At 50.3% G+C, this 21,511-nt stretch overlaps 1 protein-coding gene across 15 annotated transcripts in view; it reads right to left on the bottom strand.

Annotated features, from left to right (window-relative positions):
- Positions 1-21,511, bottom strand: part of SMARCD3 (SWI/SNF related, matrix associated, actin dependent regulator of chromatin, subfamily d, member 3) — a 235,408-nt gene that overhangs the window by 23,483 nt on the left and 190,414 nt on the right. For all 15 annotated transcript variants that reach the window (XM_065582496.1, XM_065582501.1, XM_065582502.1 and 12 more), the window contains 2 exons: positions 10,342-10,439; positions 9,512-9,647 (listed from right to left, as the gene is read on the bottom strand). In XM_065582496.1, the coding sequence (XP_065438568.1) occupies positions 9,512-9,647; positions 10,342-10,439 (234 nt within the window). The remainder of the gene's footprint in view (positions 1-9,511; positions 9,648-10,341; positions 10,440-21,511) is intronic.

Below are 21,511 nucleotides of genomic sequence, written 5' to 3' on the forward strand. Positions count from 1 at the left end.
GGGATTCCCAACCAAATACCAAGCCATGAGGTGAAGGGTGTTGCAGGTGACTGCAGTCCTGTGTCAGGAGAGTTGGAATGCTGGGGAGGGGAATAGGTGGGTGAGTGGAGAGGTGGAGGAGATTGGTATACCAGTATTGGAGAGGCCAGGAAGGGACCACAAGGATCTCCATTGCGCGGTCGTGGCGTATTTTACGTAGGACTTGGGGGAGGACGGCAATGGGTGGGAAGGCATACAGTAGAGGCACAATTCAGGGAATGAGAAGGGCATCACCCTAAGAGCCCGGGCCTCCTCAGGAGCAGAACAGGGGGAGTTTGCTGTTTTGCGGCATAGCGAAGCGGTCACAGTGCAGTGTACCCCATTGTTGAAAGAGAGATTGGAGAGTGGGGTTGTGGAGCTCCCACTCATGGTTCATGTGGAAAGATCGGCTGAGTTTGTCTGCCACATAGAATCATAGAATATCAGGGTTGGAAGGGACCTCAGGAGGTCATCTAGTCCAACTCCCTGCTCAAAGCAGGACCAATTCCTAACTAAATCATCCCAGTCAGGGCTTTGTCAAGTCGGGCCTTAAAAACCTCCAAGGAAGGAGACTCCACCACCTCCCTAGGTAACGCATTCCAGTGCTTCACCACCCTCCTAGTGAAATAGTGTTTCCTAATATCCAACCTAGACCGCCCCCACTGCAACTTGAGACCATTGCTCCTTGTTCTGTCATCTGCCACCACTGAGAACAGCCGAGCTCCATCCTCTTTGGAACCCCCCTTCAGGTAGTTGAAAGCAGCTATCAAATCCCCCCTCATTCTTCTCTTCTGGAGACTAAACAATCCCAGTTCCCTCAGCCTCTCCTCATAAGTCATGTGCTCCAGACCCCTAATCATTTTTGTTGCCCTCCGCTGGACTCTTTCCAATTTTTCTACATCCTTCTTCTAGTGTGGGGCCCAAAACTGGACACAGTACTCCAGATGAGGCCTCACCAATGTTGAATAAAGGGGAACGATCACGTTCCTCGATCTACTGGCAATGCCCCTACTTATACAGCCCAAATGGAGTTAGCCTTCTTGGCAACAAGAGCACACTGTTGACACATATCCAGCTTCTCGTCCACTGTGACCCCTAGGTCCTTTTCTGCAGAACTGCTACCGAGCCATTCGGTCCCTAGTCTGTAGCAGTGCATGGGATTCTTCCGTCCTAAGTGCAGGACTCTGCACTTGTCCTTGTTGAACCTCATCATGTTTTTTTTGGCCCAATCTTCTAATTTGTCTAGGTCCCTTTGTATCCGATCCCTACCCTCTAGTGTATCTAACATGCATCCTAGTTGAGTGTCATCTGCAAACTTGCTGGAAGTGCAGTCTACACCATCTTCCAGATCATGTATAAAGATATTAAACAAAACCGGCCCCAAGACCGTCCCTTGGGGCACTCCGCTTGAAACCGGCTGCCAACTAGACATGGAGCCATTGATCACTACCCGTTGAGCCCAACGATCTAGCCAGCTTTCTATCCACCTTACAGTCCATTCATCCAGCCCATACTTCTTTAACTTGGCGGCAAGAATACTGTGGGAGACCGTATCAAAAGCTTTGCTAAAGTCAAGGAATAACACATCCCCTGGTTTCACCTCATCCACAGAGCCAGTTATCTCATCATAGAAGGCAATTAGGTTAGTCAGGCATGACTTCCCCTTGGTGAATCCATGCTGACTGTTCCTGATCACTTTCTTCTCCTCTAAGTGTTTCATAATTGATTCTTTGAGGATCTGCTCCATGATTTTTCCAGGGACTGAGATGAGGCTGACTCATCCCCGGATCCTCCTTCTTCCCTTTTTTAAAGATGGGCACTACATTAGCCTTTTTCCAGTCATCCGGGACCTCCCCCGATCGCCATGAGTTTTCAAAAATAATGGCCAATGGCTCTGCAATCTCATCCGCCAACTCCTTTAGCACCCTCGGATGCAGCGCATCCGGCCCCATGGACTTGTGCACGTCCAGTTTGTCTAAATAGTCCTGAACCACTTCTTTCTCCACAGAGGGCTGGTCACCTTCTCCCCATATTGTGCTGCCCAGTGCAGCACTCTGGGAGCTGACCTTGTTCGTGAAGACAGAGGCAAAAAAATCATTGAGTACATTAGCTTTTTCCACATCCTCGGTCACTAGGTTGCCTCCCTCATTCAGTAAGGGGCCCACACTTTCCTTGACTTTCTTCTTGTTGCTAACATACCTGAAGAAACCCTTCTTGTTACTCTTAACATCTCTTGCTAGCTGCATCTCCAAATGTGATTTGGCCTTCCTGATTTCACTCCTGCATGCCTGAGCAATATTTTTATACTCCTCCCTGGTCATTTGTCCAATCTTCCACTTCTTGTAAGCTTCTTTTTTGTGTTTAAGATCAGCAAGGATTTCACTGTTTAGCCAAGCTGGTCGCCTGCCATATTTACTATTCTTTCTACACATCGGGATGGTTTGTTCCTGCAACCGCAATAAGGATTCTTTAAAATACAGCCAGCTCTCCTGGACCCCTTTGCCCTTCATGTTATTCTCCCAGGGGATCCTGCCCATCTGTTCCCTGAGGGAGTCAAAGTCTGCTTTTCTGAAGTCCAGGGTCCGTATTCTGCTGCTCTCCTTTCTTCCTTGTGTCAGGATCCTGAACTCGACCATCTCATGGTCACTGCCTCCCAGATTCCCATCCACTTTTGCTTCCCCTACTAATTCTTCCCTGTTTGTGAGCAGCAGGTCAAGAAAAACTCTGCCCCTAGTTGGTTCCTCCAGCACTTGCACCAGGAAATTGTCCCCTACACTTTCCAAAAACTTCCTGGATTGTCTGTGCACCGGTGTATTGCTCTCCCACAGAGTTGCTGGTGTTAAGAAGTGTACCGCATGGAGGGTGATTTGATGCTGGAGGCACCAGTTCCACAGCTGGACGGCTTCCACACGCAGAGAGGGGGATCTGGTGCTGCCCTGTTTATATAGATGACTGTCGTTATGTTGTCTGACAGTATTTGGACATGGCGGGAATGGAGGTAGTTTAGAAAGGCTTAGCAGGCAAGATGGACTTCTCTGAGCTCGAGGATGTTGATATGCATTCAAGCTTGTCACACCCATAACCAACATTGCTATGCTGGCAACCCCCTGCTCAAAGCAGGAGCAATCCCCAATTAAATCATCCCAGCCAGGGCTTTGTCAAGCCTGACCTTAAAAACCTCTAAGGGCAGGTCTTCACTACCCACAGGATCGGCGGGTAGGGATCAATCTATCGGTGATCGATTTATCACCTCTCATCTAGACACGGATAAATCGATCCCTGAACGCGCACCCTGTCGACTCCGGAACTCCAGCTAGCAAGCGGAAGTCGACGGGGGAGTGGCAGCGGTCGACTCGCCACCATCCTCATGGCCAGGTAAATCGACCTAAGATACACCAACTTCAGCTACGCTATTCGCATAGCTGAAGTTGCAAATCTTAGGTTGAATCCACCCACTCCCAGTGTAGACTAGGGCTAAGGAACGAGTTTCCACCACCTCCCTAGGTAACCCATTTCAGTGCTTCACCACCCTCCTAGTGAAAAAGTTTTTCCTAATATCCAACCTAAACCTCCCCGACTGCAACTTGAGACCATTATTCCTTGTTCTGTCATCTGCTACCACTGAGAACAGTTTAGAGCCATCCTCTTTGGAACCCCTTTTCAGGTAGTTGAAAGCAGCTATCAAATCCCTCCTCATTCTTCTCTTCTGCAAACTAAACAATCCCAGTTCCCTCAGGCTCTCCTCATAAGTCATGTGCTCCAGCCTCCTAATCATTTTTGTTGCCCTCCGCTGGACCCTTTCCAATTTTTCTACATCCTTCTTCTAGTGTGGGGCCCAAAACTGGACACAGAACTCCAGATGAGGCCTCACCAATGTCGAATAGAGGGAAATGATCACATCCTTTGATCTGCTGGCAATGCCCCTACTTATACAGCCCAAAATGCCGTTAGCCTTCTTGGCAACGAGGGCACACTGTCGACTCATATCCAGCTTCTCGTCCACTGTAACCTCTAGGTCCTTTTCTGCAGAACTGCTGCCTAGCCATTCGGTCCCTAGTCTGTAGCAGTGCATGGGATTCTTCTGTCCTAAGTGCAGGAGTCTCAGATTTCTTTTGGCCCAATCCTCTAATTTGTCTAGGTCCCTTTGTATCCTATGCCTACCCTCCAGCGTATCTACCACTCCTCCCAGTTTAGTGTCATCTGCAAACTTGCCGAGGGTGCAGTCCGTGCCATCCTCTAGATTGTTAATGTAGATATTGAACAAAACCGGTCCCAGGACCGACCCTTGGGGCACTCCGCTTGATATCAGCTGCGAACTAGACATGGAGCCATTGATCACTACCCGTTGAGCCCAACGATCTAGCCAGCTTTCTATCCACCTTATAGTCCATTCATCCAGCCCATACTTCTTTAACTTGCTGGCAAGAATACTGTGGGAGACCGTATCAAAAGCTTTGCTAAAGTCAAGGAATAACACGTCCACTGCTTTCCCCTCATCCACAGAGCCAGTTATCTCATCATAGAAGGCAATTAGGTTAGTCAGGCACGACTTGCCCTTGGTGAATCCATGCTGACTATTCCTGATCACTTTCCTCTCCTCTAAGTGCTTCAGAATTGATTCCTTGAGGACCTGCTGCATGATTTTTCCAGGGACTGACGTGAGGCTGACTGGCCTGTAGTTCCCCGATCCTCCCTCTTCCCTTTCTTAAAAACAGACACTACATTAGCCTTTTTCCAGTCATCCGGGACCTCCCCCCATCACCATGAGTTTTCAAAGATAATGGCCAATGGCTCTGCAATCACATCCGCCAACTCCTTTAGCACCCTTGGATGCAGCGCATTCGGCCCCATGGACTTGTGCTCGTCCAGCTTTTCTAAATAGTCCCGAACCACTTCTTTCTCCACAGAGGGCCTCCTCCCCATGCTGTGCTGCCCAGTGCAGTAGTCTGGGAGCTGACCTTGTTCGTGAAAACAGAGGCAAAAAACCCATTGAATACATTAGCTTTTTCCACATCCTCTGTCACTAGGTTGCCTCCCTCTTTCAGTAAGGGGCCCACACTTTCCTTGACTTTCTTCTTGTTGCTAACAGACCTGAAGAAACTCTAGTGTGGCACAGTTTTCTGGCATAAAGGTGCTTATTACACTGGAATAGTTTATGAGAATTAGCACCTGTATACTGATATAGCTGCATTCACCCTTTGCAGTTGTACAGCTGTAATTACATCAGTATAGTTAAAGTGGTACACTTTTTTATGTGTAGATAAGCCCTTAAACACCTCCTTTCCTCAGAAAGTCCTCCAGCAAAATCAAGAGAAATCTGACTTGACATTCCTGATGTTAAAGTTAAAAAACAAGCTGACCCCTTACCTCTGTTCCATATCTGGAAAGAAGCAGAATGATGTTCTCATATCACATGATGAACTACTTTTCAGACCATTAGTAACTAGGGAGGATGTTAAACAATATCTGCTAGGAATAAACATTTTTAAATCAACTGGTATAGATTACTTGCACCCAAAAGTCCTAAAAGAGTTGTCTGAGGATACCTCTGTCCCACTAATGATAATTTTCAATAAATCTTGAAATATTGGGGAAATTCCAGAAGATTGCAGATATATCATGCCAATATTCAAAAATGCAAGTGGGATGACCCACGTAATTATAAGAGAGTTAGCCTGACAACAATCTCAGGCAAAATAATGGGAAAACTGATACAGGATTCAATCTATAAAAAATGGGAATATAATTAATGCCAATCAGCATAGTTCGGTAGAAAATAACTCTTGCCAAACAACTCTGACTTCATTTTTGAAAAAATTGCAAATTGGTTGATAAGGTAACTGGATAGATGTAATATACTTAGACCTTTGTAAGGTGTTTGAGTTAGTACCTCACGATAGTCTGAGTAAAAAAACCTGCAGTATACAATATCAATGAAACCCACACTGATAAATAATTACGAGGACTGGGCAGTCATACAGAGCAATCTGAATCATTTGATAAGCTGGGACCATTCATACAAAATGTATTCTACAGCAGTCATACGTAAGGTTATACAGGAACTTCTCACTTAACGTTGTAGTTATGTTCCTGAAAAATGCGACTTTAAGCGAAACAATGTTAAGTGAATCCAATTTCCCCATATGAATTAATGTAAATGAGGGGGTTAGGTTCCAGGGAAATTTTTTTCACCAGACAACAGACATATATATATATATATATATATATATATATATATATATATACACACACACACACACACACACACGCACACTCAGCATAAGTTTTAAACAAACAATTTAATACTGGTACACAGTGATGATGATTGTGAAGCTTGGTTGAGGTGGAGGAGTCAGAGGGTGGAATATTTCCCAGGGAATGCCTTATTGCTAAATGAACTACCCTGTTTCCCCGAAAATAAGACAGTGTCTTATATTAATTTTTGCTCCCAAAGATGCGCTAGGTCTTATTTTCAGGGGATGTCTTATTTTTCAGAAATGAAAAATGCCTTATTATCGGTGGATGCCTTATTATCGGGGAGGTCTTATTATCGGGGGGATGCCTTATATTACAACGAGAGGCAAAACTGTAAGTAGGCCTTATTTTCGGAGGATGTCTTATTTTCGGGGAAACAGGGTAGCAATTGACTGAGCCCTCAAGGGTTAACTCTCACAACACTCTACAAGGCAGCAGGAAAGGAGGGAGGGCAGACAGAGACACACACCCTGTGTATGAGAGAAAAAATGCGCATTTCCCCTTTAAGTAGCTGACCCCAGGCTTAAGTACACTGCCTTGTTAATTAAACCAGCTTGCTGAGACCTGAGACTGCAGCTACTGCCTAGAAGCTCATCGTGTGTCCCCCTGTTCTATGGAAGATGGGGTAGGTGGGGTGCAGGAGCGGGGGGAGGGGGAGACACCCTGACATTAGCCCCCCACTTCACCCATACAGCAAGCAGGAGTCTCTGGGAGCAGTTCCAAGGCAGAGGGCAGGAGCAGCACATGGCAGTGGGGGGAGGGACAGCTGCTGCACAGGGAACTTAGGGGAGTGGGGAGCTGATAGGGGGAGCTGATAGGGGGGCTGCTGGTCCACCCTGGTTCCAGCCACCCACCAGCTAGCTGCAATGGGCTGCTCTTCCTGCAAGCAATGGACAAAACAGGCGGCTGCCAAATGACGTTAGAAGGGAGCATTTCACAACTTTAAACGAGCATGTTCCCTAATTGATCAGCAACTTAACATCGAAACAACGTTAACTGGGACAACTTTAAGTGAGGAGTTCCTGTACATCTAGGAACAAAGAACACGGGCCATTCCTACAGAATGGGGGGCTGTATTTTGGATAACCTTGACTGAAAAAGATCTAGGGATTATAATGGACAAATTCCTCAACATGTGTTCCTAATACAATACTGTGGGGAAAAGGACCAATGCAATCCCTGGATGTATAAACAGTGAGTAGTGAACTGAAGTAGGGAGGTGAAGTGGGGCAGATACCCTGCTCCTGAGAGAAAAGGCTAGGCTGATTGGGGAAGCAGCCACACCTGGGGCCACGCCCCAATCAGACCACAGCTGGCCCTATAAAAGGGCTATGAGCCAGGAGCCAAGTCAGTCTCTCTCTAGCTGTAGAGAAAGCAGGACCTGACTGCCTGGGAGAGAAGGGGACCTGAGTAGAGTAGTGCTGGGGAAAGGCAAGAGGAGCTGGGGAGATCCAGCCTGGCAACTCCCCAGGCTGCAGGCTCTGTGCAAGGCCTACAGAGGTACTGGGGCTGCAGAGGTGTAGCCTGGGGTTAGGCAAAGGCAGCAGGTCCAAACCCCCTTGCCAGTGATGAATGGTTTACAGACTGCAGTCTTCCCCAGTGAGTGGGGGGGGCTAGATGATGACTGGCAGTAGCCACTGAGGCAAGATAGAGGGTTGGGGGTTCCCATGGGAGGGCAGACCCAGAGAGTGGGTGTACTGCAGGGGCAGAACCCCAAGGTAAAGGGCACCAGGGTACGGGTGGGGCCCAAGGCAGGTGAGCCACCAGCCTGCAGAGGGCGCTCCGGGCTGAAGTCGAGCTAATTCCCAGGATCACCAGCAGGAGGCACCACGCTGGTGAGTCTCACTGCTACAGGAGGTGATTACTTTATCCAGTTCTGGTATCCACATTTTAAAAAAGATATAAAATTGGAGAGGGTACAGAAAAGAGCCACAAAAATGATTTGAGGACTGGAAAAAAAAACGCTTTACATGAGAGATTTAAAGAGCTCAATCTGTTTATCTTATTAAAAAGAAGATCAAAAGTTGACTTCATTATGATATGAGTACCTTCATGGCGAGACAATACCAGGTAGTAAGGAGCTTTTTAGTCTAGTGCAGAAAGCAGAACAAGAATGAATGGCTGGAAGTTAAAGCCAGACAAAATCAAATTAGAAGTAAGGCTCAAATTTTTCATAGGGAGAGTTATTAACTATTGTAACAAACCAGCAAGGGAAGTGGTGGATTCTCTATCTCTTGATGTCTTTAAATCAAGATGAGATGCCTTTCTAGAAGGTATTTTTCAGTCAAACACACATTATTGGGCTCCATATAAAGGTAACTGGGTGAAATTCTATGGCCCGCGTTAAAGAGGAAGTCAAACTAGTGTGACAAAGTTCCTCCTCTATCTTGGTGGGTCCTGCGCTTATTGGCGGATTTTCTTGCCTCAGAGATTCACCATGTGGGTTGGGGACCAGCCCAGAGACCTTCCCCTCTGGAAGAACCTAAAGTCCAGGTCAATTGGGAGGTTTGTGGGGAACCCAGACTCGCCCACTACTCCGGGTTCCAGCCCAGGGCCCTGTGGACTGCAGCTGTCTATAGTCCCTCCTGTAATAGCTGCATGACAGCTACAACTCCCTGGGCTACTTCCCCATGGCCTCCTCCAAACACCTTCCTTATTCTCACCACAGGACCTTCCTCCTGGTGTCTGATAACGCTTGTGCTCCTCAGTCCTCCAGCAGCACACCCTCTCACTCTCAGTTCCTTGCGCCTCTTGCTCCCAGCTCCTCACACTCACACCACAAACTGACGTGAGCTCCTTTTTAAAACCCAGGTGCCCTGATTAGGCTGCCTTAATTGATTCTAGCAGCTTCTTCTTAATTGGCTCCAATTCTTCTTAATTGGCTCTAATTAGCCTGCCTGCCTTAACTGGTTCTAGCAGGTTCCTGATTACTCTCGTGCAACCCCTGCTCTGGTCACTCAGGGAACAGAAAACTACTCATCCAGTGACCAATATATTTGCCCTCTACCAGACTCCTGTACCCCACTGGTCTGGGTCTGTCACACTAGATAATCTAACAGTCCCTTCTGGCCTTAAAAATCTATGAATATCCATTCCCATAGAGCATGCCCTGTGACAACGTACCCAGCTCAGACTGCATTCTCATAGAGTGTAGCATGTGACTCCATGCCCCTCATACTGCATATTCACATATACCATGCTCCATGATACTTTAAATCCTTCACTCTTGTGCCAGTACCTTGTTGTCCAGTGCTGTGATCTCCTGCTGATTGGCTGTTGAGAGGAGAAAGCTACTCATTTGTCCTTTTAAAGGATCTTCAACTTCCACATCGATGTCATAACACGCTGTCTTTTTCTGGTCATTGGGGTCAACACTATGGAGAAGATAACAGAACCTTGAATTCCACTCTAAGTGTTAGGCCCATTTGGGTCCATGTTTTTAGCAGAATCTGCTGAGACTTCTTCTAGACCTAACTAGGAAGGAATGGGCATAACAGAGCTTCTTCTGTGGCACTCACAGATGCTACAGTCCCAGCATCTCCTAGTAGGAGGCACTGTAGGGAGCAGGGCAGGATGGGAGCTCCCAGATACTCCAGTCTCTTTCCAGGAGTGCTGGCTTTGGGGAAAGCTCAGTATTCCAGCAGGATGTGTTGCAGGGGATAAAAAGGTACCTTTTTAGAAAGAACAGATGGTCCAGTGTTTAGGGTGCTAGCCAAGGACTAGTGAGAGACATATTCAACTCCCTGCTCCACTACTTACATCTTCTTTGACTTTGGGAAAAACACTTAGTCTTTCTGTACTTCAACTTCCCATCTGTAATATGGGGATAACAACATTTCCTAAGGGAAGGGAGGGGGTTGTGAGAATAAATACATGAAAGTTCTTGAGGCACCCAGATACTAGAATAATGGGGTCTGTGGAAGTATCCCAGATAAAAATAATCTATCAGGGTTCGACAGAAAATGGAGGACTGGTTAGCAACAGCATCTGTGGGGCAAAGAGGGAAATGGTTCATACTTCCTTTGCGGTGGGAAATTCAGGAAGTGCTGGGCTGGCTGGCACACTTACCTGATGATGTGGTTTATAACTATGGGGTCTGGAGGCAGCAGCAGATTAGTGAGTCTCTGAGGAATTTCGGAAAATTTTAGCCGTGGACAGTCGAAGATCTAAACAAGGTGAAAGGTTTGTTAATATCCCTGGGGAAAAAAACTACCTTGCAATTGAACAGGAAGGTGAGAAATCAAGGGCTCAAAAGTCAGGTAATTCTGAAAGCTTATCTCTAGCTCTGCCCCCCCGGGCACTCTTTATGGTAATACTGCTTTCCTCATAAATTCCGAAGTCACTTACCAGTCTGGCTGGATGCTGATGGGGTGGGCAGCATCCCTGTTTTAGTCTAGCAGCTGGAGCAAACAGCTCATTATAATGTTAGAAGGTCAAGGTGTGACTAGATCACAGTCTATAATTACCTACATATGGAACAAATATTTGATAATGGGCTGATTAATCAAAGAAAGATATAATAAGATCCAATAGCTGCAACTTGAAACTAGACAAATTCAGACTGGAAATAAGGTGTACATTTTTAACAGTGAGGGTAATTAATCACTGGAACAATCTACCCAAGGTTGTGGTAGATTCTCCATCACTGGCAATTTTTAAATCAAAGATTAGATGTTTTTCTAAAAGACCTCCTATAGTTCAAATAGGAATTATTTAGGGTAAATTCTATGGCTTGTGTTATGCAATGGGGTTCAAAAAAGAATTAGATTAGTTCATGGAGGATAGGTCCATTAATGGCAATTAGTCAAGATGATCAGGGATGCTATTCCATGCTCATGGTACCCTAAACCTCTGACTGGACAAAAAGGAATGGATCACTTGATAATTGCCCTTTTCTTTTCACTCTCTTTGAAACACCTGACATTGGCCACTGTCAGAAGATGGAATAGTGGCCTAGACATACAATTGGTCTGACCCAGTATGGGCATTCTTACGTTCTTATTCTTATGTAGTAGGTCAGACTAAATGATCAGAAGGGTCCCTTCTGGCCTTCGAATCTATGTCAATATAGTCCATTGGTTCCCAAACTTGGTTCGCGGCTTGTTCAGGGTAAGCCCCTGGCGGGCCGCAAGACACTTTGTTTACCTGAGCTTCCACAGGTATGGCCACTCGCAGCTCCCAGTGGCTGCAGTTCACCATTCCAAGCCAATAAGAGCTGCGGGAAGCGGTGGCCCAGCCTGTACCGCTTCCCGCAGCTCCCATACCCTTAATTGTTTCTCAGCACCTTTTCCAATTATATCATTCTGGAGTTGGGGTATCCAGAACTGCACACAGTATTCAACCTGTGGGTATAATATGAATTTATATAGTGGCATTATGATATTTTCTGTTTTATTATGTTTCCTAATGGTTTCTAACATTTGGTTAGATTTTTTTACTGCTGCTTCACATTGTTTTCAGAGAACTATTCATGATGCTGTCAAGATCTCTTTCTTGAGAGACAGCTAATTTAGACCCCACCATTTTGTACGTATAGGTGGGATTATTTTTCCCAATATGTATTACTTTGCATTTATCTACACTGAATTTAATCTGCCATAGTTCACAGCTCCTTGAATTCTGCCTTCCTCCACCTCACAAAGTGGAACCACAAGGGCCCCTATATTCAGCTGCTGCCCAACATGCCCATGGAGGGGGGTGTATTAACATTTCCTCTATTATTATATATTATAATAACCAGAAACAGCAAGAGGTTTAAGAACTTTAAAAAACAAACAGAGGCCACTTAAGAACAGAAAAAAGTAGAGGATCTTTAAAAAGTAATGAATATGGTTTGGAATATTCTACTTATTCACGTTGCCACATTGCAAACCACCTGACTCCATTGCATCCTCTCTTCTATCGTCTGTCACATCACTTGTTCAATCTTGTTTTTAACTACCTTGTGTGCTCTTTGGAGCAGGGACCATTTCTCCCCATACACTGAACTCTTTTAGAAGTTGTAATAATCAGTGGCTATTCAGCAAACTGAACTTTTACATTAAGGGCTTTGAAGAACTTTCCTCCTTTATAACAACCCCACACACTAAAAGTATCTTCCCCTGGATTGTTAATCTGGTCTGTAGCCTTGGGATCCTCTCAGACTCTGCATGGCACCTAGATACCCAAATAGCCACAGTGGCAAAAAACATCAGCTTCCATCTGCAGCTGGCCAGATGATTTGCCCTATCCCATCAGATTGTGATCCACCCTTTTGTAACTTCTAGGCTTAACTACTGTAATTCTCTATGTCTGGTGTGACAGACCCAGTGCGGGCCCAGCAGTATCACGGTCGGAGGTACCCGGAGTAGAGGGCAAGCCCGGGTTTCCCCCAAACCTCCCAATTGACCTAGACTGTGGGTTCTTCCAGAGGGGAAGGTCTCTGGGCTGTTCTCCAACCCACATGGTGAATCTCTGAGGCAAGAAAATCCGCCAATAAGCGCAGGACCCACCAAGATAGAGGAGGAACTTTGTCACACTGCTGTCAGGGATGGGATCTTGGGGTGCGCAGCGCGGCGGAAGAAGGAGGGTGATTAAAAAAAAAAAAAAAAAGGAGAGGGTTTATTTTTTTCACCACAATGGATGACGTAGCGCGGGCACTGATACAAGCTACGGCAGCCCAGCAGGAGGCTACCCGTGTCCAGGCAGCCGCCCAACAGGAGGCAGTGCAGCTGCAGCAAGAGACTAATCGCCTGCTGATGGACCAGGCTGCTCAAGACCGAGCTATGTTGCGGGAACTGGTAAACCAGGTAAAGTCCCTTACAGAGCTGAATCGCAGCCATGATGGGACGCGGCTCATACGGGCCAGCCATTGGCTGCAGAAAATGACACGGGAGGATGATGTAGAGGCATACCTTCTGGCCTTTGAGAGGACAGCCCTACGGGAGGCCTGGCCTCGAGATCAGTGGTCTGGCATCCTTGCCCCATTCCTGTGTGGGGAGGCCCAGAAGGCCTACCATGATCTGCCTGAAGAGGCTGCCTGAAGAAGCCCCAGCTGAAAGCAGAGATCCTGGCCAGATCTGGGGTAACGACAGCAGTGCGGGCCCAGCAGTATCACGGTTGGAGGTACCAGGAAGACAAAACCCCGCGGTCCCAATTGTATGACCTCATCCATCTCGCATGAAAGTGGTTGCAAACAGAGTCCCGGAGTCCGGAAGAGATACTAGCAGTTCTGGTCATCGACCGATACATGAGGGGACTACCACCAGACCTTCATGCCTGGGTAAGCCAGAACGAACCCTCCACCTATGACGAGGTTGTTGCCCTGGTAGAGAGGCGAAGGACAGCTAGGGAGCTGACCCGACCAGTTAAGGAAGAGGCACCCCAGGTTAAACTAGCAGCACCAAGCCCTAAAGTTCGGGTGACTGGGCCACCAGGAGGGCTCAGGTGGAAAAAGAGAGAGGCAGAAGGCCCATCAGAGGCCACAAAGAGTCGGAGCACTGAGGGAAAAGAGGATCGTGATGTTAGACTGCCCAAACCAAGAGACCGGGGAACGCCTAGGGCTCCATACAGATGTTATGCCTGCATGGAGTGGGGACACATAGCTGCACAGTGTCCCAATGCTGAGGAGCCTATGCAGTGTAACTTGGGGAACTGGGCAGAGCCATGCTCCCTAATCCACCTTGTGGGGGTCTCACTAACCCCACATATGTATACCAGATCAGTGAAACTAAATGGGGTAGGAACCATGGCACTGGTTGATTCAGGGAGTGCTATCACGCTTATCTCAGGGAAGCTCGTGAAGCGTAGTCAGCTGCTGCAGGCTAAACGTACGGGGATAACATGTGTCCATGGGACAGTTAGTTACTACCCCACCATCCCAGTAAAAATTGAGATCCAAGGGACCACTACTGAGGTAGCAGCAGGTGTAGTCCCTAAACTCCCATACCCGGTGCTCATAGGGAGGGACTTCCCAGGGTTTGGAAACTTACTCCCAGTAAGATGGGGACCCTAAAATTGGTGAGGCATCCACAGCAGACTGTCAAACCCCAATCTTCTCTGAAATATCCCCAGATTTGTTCTCCACTCCCAGACAGGGTAGAAAGACAAAAAGGGAAAGAAGGGCAGCTAAGGCCTTGGGAACCCGAATACTGACCCAAAGCCAGAGGGTCGCTCTTGTAGGTAGGCGGACCCGCGCAGCTGAAAAGGAGGCCACGCAGGAGGGAGAAGCAGCTGAGTCTGACCCCCACCCTAATGCTTCCGAATCAGTAGAGGCAACAGAGACTGGGCCCCTAGATCGTGGGCAGATTAGCCCTGGGAGAGGAAATTTTGGACGGGACCAGGCAGAAGACCCAAGGTATGACAACATTAGGAAGGAGGTGACTGAAATAGATGGGGTCCCCGTGGAAGGGAAAACCCAGGGACCAGGACCCTACTTCATAATGAAGAAGGATCTCTTATACTGGGTTGCACCAGAATAGGGGAAGAAGGTACAGCAGATCCTAGTACCTCAAAAACACCAGAACATTGTATTAAGTCTTGCTCATAGTCATCTTTTTTGGGGGTATTTGGGGGTAGAGAAGACCCTGGCACGAGTCCTACGACAGTTCTTTGGGCCTGGAGTACATGAAGAAGTGCGGAGGTACTGTGCCTCCTGCCCAGAGTGTCAGTTGCACAGTCCCAGTCTCCACTTGAGGGCACCTTTAGTACCCCTTCCCATCATAGAGGTCCCCTTCGAGCAAACAGCCATGGACCTAGTGGGACCCCTGGAGAAGACGGCTCGGGGCCACCAATATATACTTGTTGTTTTGGACTATGCTACTCGCTACCCAGAAGCCATCCCCCTACGGAACACAGCCTCTAAAACTATAGCCAAAGAGCTGGTGGGGATCTTTGCCCGAATGGGGCTACCGAGGGAGATATTAACCGACCAAGGAACCCCATTTATGTCGAAGCTAATGAAGGACCTCTGTACGCTGCTCCATATACATACCCTGAGAACTTCAGTCTACCATCCGCAGACTGATGGGTTGGTAGAAAGGTTTAACCGAACCCTCAAGGCTATGATAAGGAAGGTGGTAAGTCAGGACGGGAAGGATTGGGACACCCTACTACCCTACCTTATATTCGCTATCCGGGAGGTACCTCAGGCCTCAACTGGGTTTTCCCCCTTCGAGTTATTATACGGGCGTCACCCCCGTGGCATACTAGATATCGCCAAAGAGATCTGGGAAGAGGAACCCAATGAGGGGAGAAATATAATACAGCATGTAATGCAAATGCGAGACCGGATAGCCCGGGTTACCCCTATTGTACGGGAACATTTGGAGAAGGCACAGGAGGCCCAGCGAACCCATTACAATCGCCAGGCAAAAGTGCGACAGTTCCAACCAGAGGATCGGGTTACGGTGTTGGTACCCACAGCAGAAAGCAAGCTTCTGGCCCAATGGCAGGGGCCCTATGAGGTGGTTGAACCCGTGGGGGAAGTAACCTACAAGGTGAGGCAGCCAGGACGCAGAAAACAAGAACAGATTTATCACGTTAACCTTCTGAAACCCTGGCATGCACAACGGTCCAAAAAGACCTAACCCAGGAAAAAAGACGGTTACTCACCTTTGTAACTGTTGTTCTTCGAGATGTGTTGCTCATATCCATTCCAATTAGGTGTGCACGCGCCGCGTGCACGATGGTCGGAGAAATTTTCTACCCTAGCAACACCCGGTGGGTCAGCTGTGGAGCCCCCTGGAGTGGCGCCTTCATGGTGCTGGATATATACCCCAGCCGACCCAGCGCCCCCTCAGTTCCTTCTTGCCGGCTACTCCGACAGCGGGGAAGGGGGGAGGGTTTGGAATGGATATGAGCAACACATCTCGAAGAACAGTTACAAAGGTGAGTAACTGTCTTTTCTTCTTCGAGTGCTTGCTCATATCGATTCCAATTAGGTGACTCCCAAGCCTTACCTAGGTGGTGGGGTCGAAGTGAGACATTGCTGTGTGCAAAACCGCTGATCCGAATGCAGCATCGTCTCTGGATTGCTGTACCAGCGCATAGTGAGCGGCAAATGTGTGGACTGACGACCAAACTGCAGCTCTACAAATGTCCTGGATCGGGATTTGAGCCAGGAAGGCAGTCGAGGAGGCCTGGGCCCTCGTGGAGTGAGCGGTGAGGCGCGGCGTCGGGACACCGGCCAGGTCGTAGCAAGCACAAATACAGGACGTGATCCAAGAGGACAGGCACTGTGAGGAGACCGGTGAGCCCTTCATCCGGTCAGCCACTGCAACGAAGAGTTGTGTCGTCTTCCTAAATGGCTTAGTATGGTCAATATAGAAAACCAGGGCCCTGCGTACATCCAAGGAATGCATACGCTGGTCTTGACGAGTAGCGTGTGGCTTAGGATGGAAGACCGGGAGAAATATATCCTGGTTCACATGAAAAGGTGAAACTATCTTGGGAAGAAAGGCAGGGTGGGGGCGAAGCTGCACCTTGTCCTTATTGAACACAGTGTATGGAGGCTCAGACGTAAGCGCCCTGAGTTCAGAAACACGTCTTGCTGAAGTGATAGCTACAAGGAAGGCTGTCTTCCAAGATAAGTACAGGAGTGAACAGGTAGCCAATGGCTCGAACGGAGGCCCTGTGAGCTTTGAGAGAACCAGGTTGAGATCCCACGTCGGAACAGGCTGGCGTTGCTGTGGGTACAGTCGGTCTAAGCCCTTGAGGAATCTAACGACCATCGGGTTAGAGAAGACCGAGGAAGCGAGTTCTCCTGGGTGGAACGCCGAAATAGCGGCCAGGTGAACCCTGACCGAAGATATCGCCAAGCCTTGCTGTTTTAGGGATAGGAGATATTCAAGAATAAGAGGAATAGGCGCCTGCAAGGGGGGCGTGGCTCGCTCCTCACACCAACAGGAGAACCGTTTCCACTTGGCTAAGTAAGTGGCCCGTGTAGAGGGCTTTCTACTTCCCAGCAGAATCTGTTGGACGGAATGCGATCATTGCCGCTCTGTCCGATTCAGCCATGGAGCACCCATGCTGTGAGGTGGAGCGATTGCAGGTCGGGGTGACATAGTTGGCCGTGGTCCTGAGAGATGAGATCTGGACACAAAGGAAGCGTGATCGGTGTTTGAACCGATAGCTCCAGCAGTGTGGTGTACCAGTGCTGCCTTGGCCAAGCTGGAGCGACTAGAATTACCCGTGCCTGGTCTCTGCGTAGCTTGAGCAGTACCCTGTGGACCAGTGGAAATGGAGGGAAAGCGTAGAACAGGTTTTCTTTCCAGGTTAGAAGGAACGCGTCCAACAGAGAGCCCAGAGCTCGCCCTTGTAGGGAGCAGAACACGTGGCACTTCCTGTTGGCTCGAGATGCAAACAGGTCGACCTGGGGAAATCCCCACCTCTGGAAGATGGAATAGATGATGTCCGGGCGAATTGACCATTCGTGTGTCTGGAAGGACCTGCTGAGACGGTCCGCTAGTGTGTTCTGGACTCCAGGAAGGAACGATGCCGTGAGATGTATCGAGTGGGCGATGCAGAACTCCCACAGGTGAATGGCCTCTTGGCATAGGGGCGACGAGCGGGCTCCTCCTTGCTTGTTGATGTAAAACATGGCCGTGGTGTTGTCGGTGAGGACTAACACGCAGCGGCCATGCAGGAGACCGAGAAATGCCTGACAGGCTAGGCGCACCGCCATCAGCTCTTGAACATTGATGTGCAGAGCTAGTTGGGATGCGGTCCACAGGCCTTGGGTATGGTGCCCCCCGAGGTGAGCGCCCCAACCTAGAGATGAGGCGTCCGTAACCAGGTGCAGGGAGGGTTGAGGGGCGTGGAACGGCACTCCCGCGCAAACCGCCTTGCGGTCCAGCCACCAGGTGAGAGAGGCCAGGACCGAGGTCGGGACCGTGACAACCATGTTGAGGCTGTGTTGATGAGGGCGGTACGTTGACGATATCCAGGCCTGCAGCGGACGAAGTCGAAGTCTGGCGTGTCTGGTTACATAAGTACAAGAGGCCATGTGACCCAACAGACCGAGACACGTTCTTACAGTGGTAATCGGGAAAGCCTGGAGTCCGTAGATGATGTTCGCGATGGTGCGAAACCGAGTGTCTGGCAGAAGAGCTCGGGCCAGTGTGGAGTCTAGGACTGCCCCAATAAATTCTATCCTCTGGGTTGGCTCTAGAGTGGACTTCTCTTTGTTGAGCAGAACGCCCAACTGGTGGAATGTTTGTACTATTACGCGGACGTGAGCTTGAACTTGCTCTCTGGTGCGGCCGCGTACCAGCCAATCGTCCAAGTACGGGAACACCTGTATCCCTTGCCGACAAAGGTATGCTGCCACGACAGCCATACATTTTGTGAACACTCTCGGAGCTGCGGACAAGCCGAAGGGAAGGACTGCAAATTGGTAATGCACCTTGTTCACCACAAATCGAAGGAAGCGCCTGTGAGGGGGATAGATCGCTATATGAAAATATGCGTCCTTCATGTCGAGGGCGGCGAACCAGTCCCCATGATCCAGGGAAGGGATAATAGTCCCCAAAGAGATCATGCGGAACTTCAACTTTACTATGAATTCGTTGAGTCTGCGACCCATTCTAAAATGGGTCGCAGACCGCCTTTTGACTTGGGGATCAGGAAGTAGTGGGAATAAAACCCCCTGCCCCTTAACTCTGGTGGAACCTCCTCTACGGCCCCCATAGAGAGGAGCCCAAAAACCTCCTGTGTAAGGAGATGCTCGTGAGAAGGGTCCCTGAAGAGGGACGGGGAGGGAACGAAGAAAACTGTAGAGAGTATCCCCTCTCCACTGTGCGAAGGACCCAACGGTCTGATGTTATGAGGGACCAAGCACGGTGGAAACGGGAGAGGCGATCCCGAAAGGAAGGAGATGGATCCTGGGTAGTGGCGGGGGAGCCGTCCTCGACCGCACCTTCAAAAGTTTTGCCTAGGGCCTGAAGATGGCCTAGGCGGCCCCTGGTTCTGACTGGGATGAGGGCCGGTCGACCTTCGCCTACCATCTCGGCCCCGCCTTCTGGTGAAGTCCTGTCTCGGACGAGGTGGGGGAGGGTAGAATCTTTGAGGCTGGGGTCTAAAGGGTCTGTGCTGGGGCCCCGGGACATGCATCCTCAGGGAGCGCATGATCGTTCTTGAGTCCTTGAGGCTCTGCAGCCGAGAGTCCGTCTTTTCCGAGAAGAGCCCATGGCCCTCAAAGGGTAAATCCTGCAGGGTCTGCTGCAGTTCCGGAGGCAAGCCCGAGACCTGGAGCCAGAAGACTCGCCTCATGGCGATACCTGAGGCCAGCGTCCTGGCGGCCGAGTCTGCTATGTCCAGGGAGGCTTGTAAGGAGGTCCTCGCCACCTTCTTACCCTCCTCCACTAGGGCCCCGAACTCTTCCCTTGAGTCCTGGGGAACCAACTCTTTAAACTTCCCCATAGAGTTCCCTGAATTAAAGTTGTAGCGGCTCAAGAGCGCCTGCTGGTTTGCTGCTCTGAGTTGCAGCCCTCCCGCTGAATATACCTTGCGCCCGAACAAATCGAAGCGCTTAGCATCCTTCGATTTGGGGGCTGCAGCCTGCTGGCCGTGATGCTCTCTTGTGTTCACCGATGACACCACTAGTGAACACGGAGGGGGATGAGTATATAAGTACTCATAGTCTTTGGAAGGGACGAAGTACTTCCTTTCCACCCCTCTGGCTGTGGGTGGAATAGAGGCAGGAGTTTGCCATATTGAGGTGGCATTAGCTTGAATTGTCCGAATCAGAGGTAATGCCACTCTGGATGGGGCATCAGCCGAGAGGATGCTCACTACAGGGTCCTGCACCTCTACTATCTCCTCCGCCTGGATATCCATATTACGTGCTACCCTACGTAATAGGTCCTGGTGGGCACGACGATCTATCGGGGGCGGGCCCGAGGCCGTTGTGCCCACCACCGCCTCATGTGGGGAAGATGAGGAGGATGCCTCAGGTGGCAAGGGGTCTAATGGAGGGTCCTGCTCTAAGGGTCCCTGGAGCGGAGCGTCGCCTGCCCCTGGGTCCAGGGCCTCAGGTGGTGTAGGCACTGGAGCCTCCATGCCCCCTGGGGGAGGACGGGAGATGGTGGCCTCCGGGACCCTGGGCTCAGAGCATGCCGAGCGAGAGGCTTATGGTGGAGCCCCTTGCACCTGGTGATACGCCCACGGGGTCCAGAACGACCAGTGCGCAGGTCCCTGAGCAGGGTCCTCCGCCACCTCCTGCCAGTGGCCCAAGTCAGCCGCAGCCTCCTGACCCTGAGGAGGGTATGCCAATCTCGAGGCCCCGTCAGAGGAGCGAGACATTGATCTAGAGGGCCAAGGCGGTGCCAAACGCGTCGGAATCGGCTCAGGACGATACGGTGCCGATCGGTCCCTGCACGGTGCCGGTGAGCGGTACCGGGATCGGTGCCGGTGGCCATGTCGGTGCCGAGATCCGGATCTGGACCTAGAAGACGACGACCGCGAGTAGACAGGGTACCGGGAGCGGCCCCTCGAAGTGGAGCGGCGCTCGTACCGGTGCCGAGAACTACGTCTTGAGTCCGATCGGTACCGATGATCGTGACGGTGCCGAGACGTACACCGGTGCCGTGAAGAGGATCTTGGCTGCGAGTATGACCGGTGCCGAGGTGATATTCGGCGCCGGGACTGCGAGCGGTGCCAGGACCTGCTCCTAGACCTGGAGCGGTGCCGCGAGTCCACGTCCTGAGACAGCGGGTGTACCAGGGCAGGCTTGCCCCTGGATTGCACTACGCGAGGAGCTGACGGTGCCGGTGGTTGGGATGGCGCCGGTTCCGTGAGAGCAATAAGGTCTCTCGCCGTCGCGAAGGTCTCTGGAGTGGATGGCAGACAAGGCTCCACCGCCGACCGAGGTGGTGATCCAGTCTGCACCGGACTCAATGGCCGCGGTGCCAGAGTCGACGGTGTGGCAGGCACTTGCTTCTGGCGCTCTAAAGGCGGACGCGGCTCTACCCCCTGCACCGGGGGAGCCTGCGTCTGCAGGACAGCAGACTTCTGTGCCTTGCAGGATTTCTTGTGTCCCGGGGACAGGGAACGGCGCCGAGGCCCCTGTGGTGGGCGCGGTGCCGAAGGAGGCCGGTGCCGTGAGGCCTTGTCCGATTCTGCCCGCGGTGCAGTACCGGCAGGGCCGGCTTTAGGCCGATTCGGCTGAATTGGGCCCCGCGCCAAGAGGGCCCCGCGCTGCAGCTGTCCACCCCGCCCCCAGCTCACTTCCCCGGCCCCTCCTCCCCTCCCCTGAACGCCC

Source organism: Chrysemys picta, chromosome 2 (genome assembly GCF_011386835.1).
Source record: "Chrysemys picta bellii isolate R12L10 chromosome 2, ASM1138683v2, whole genome shotgun sequence".
Classification (NCBI taxonomy): domain Eukaryota; kingdom Metazoa; phylum Chordata; order Testudines; family Emydidae; genus Chrysemys; species Chrysemys picta.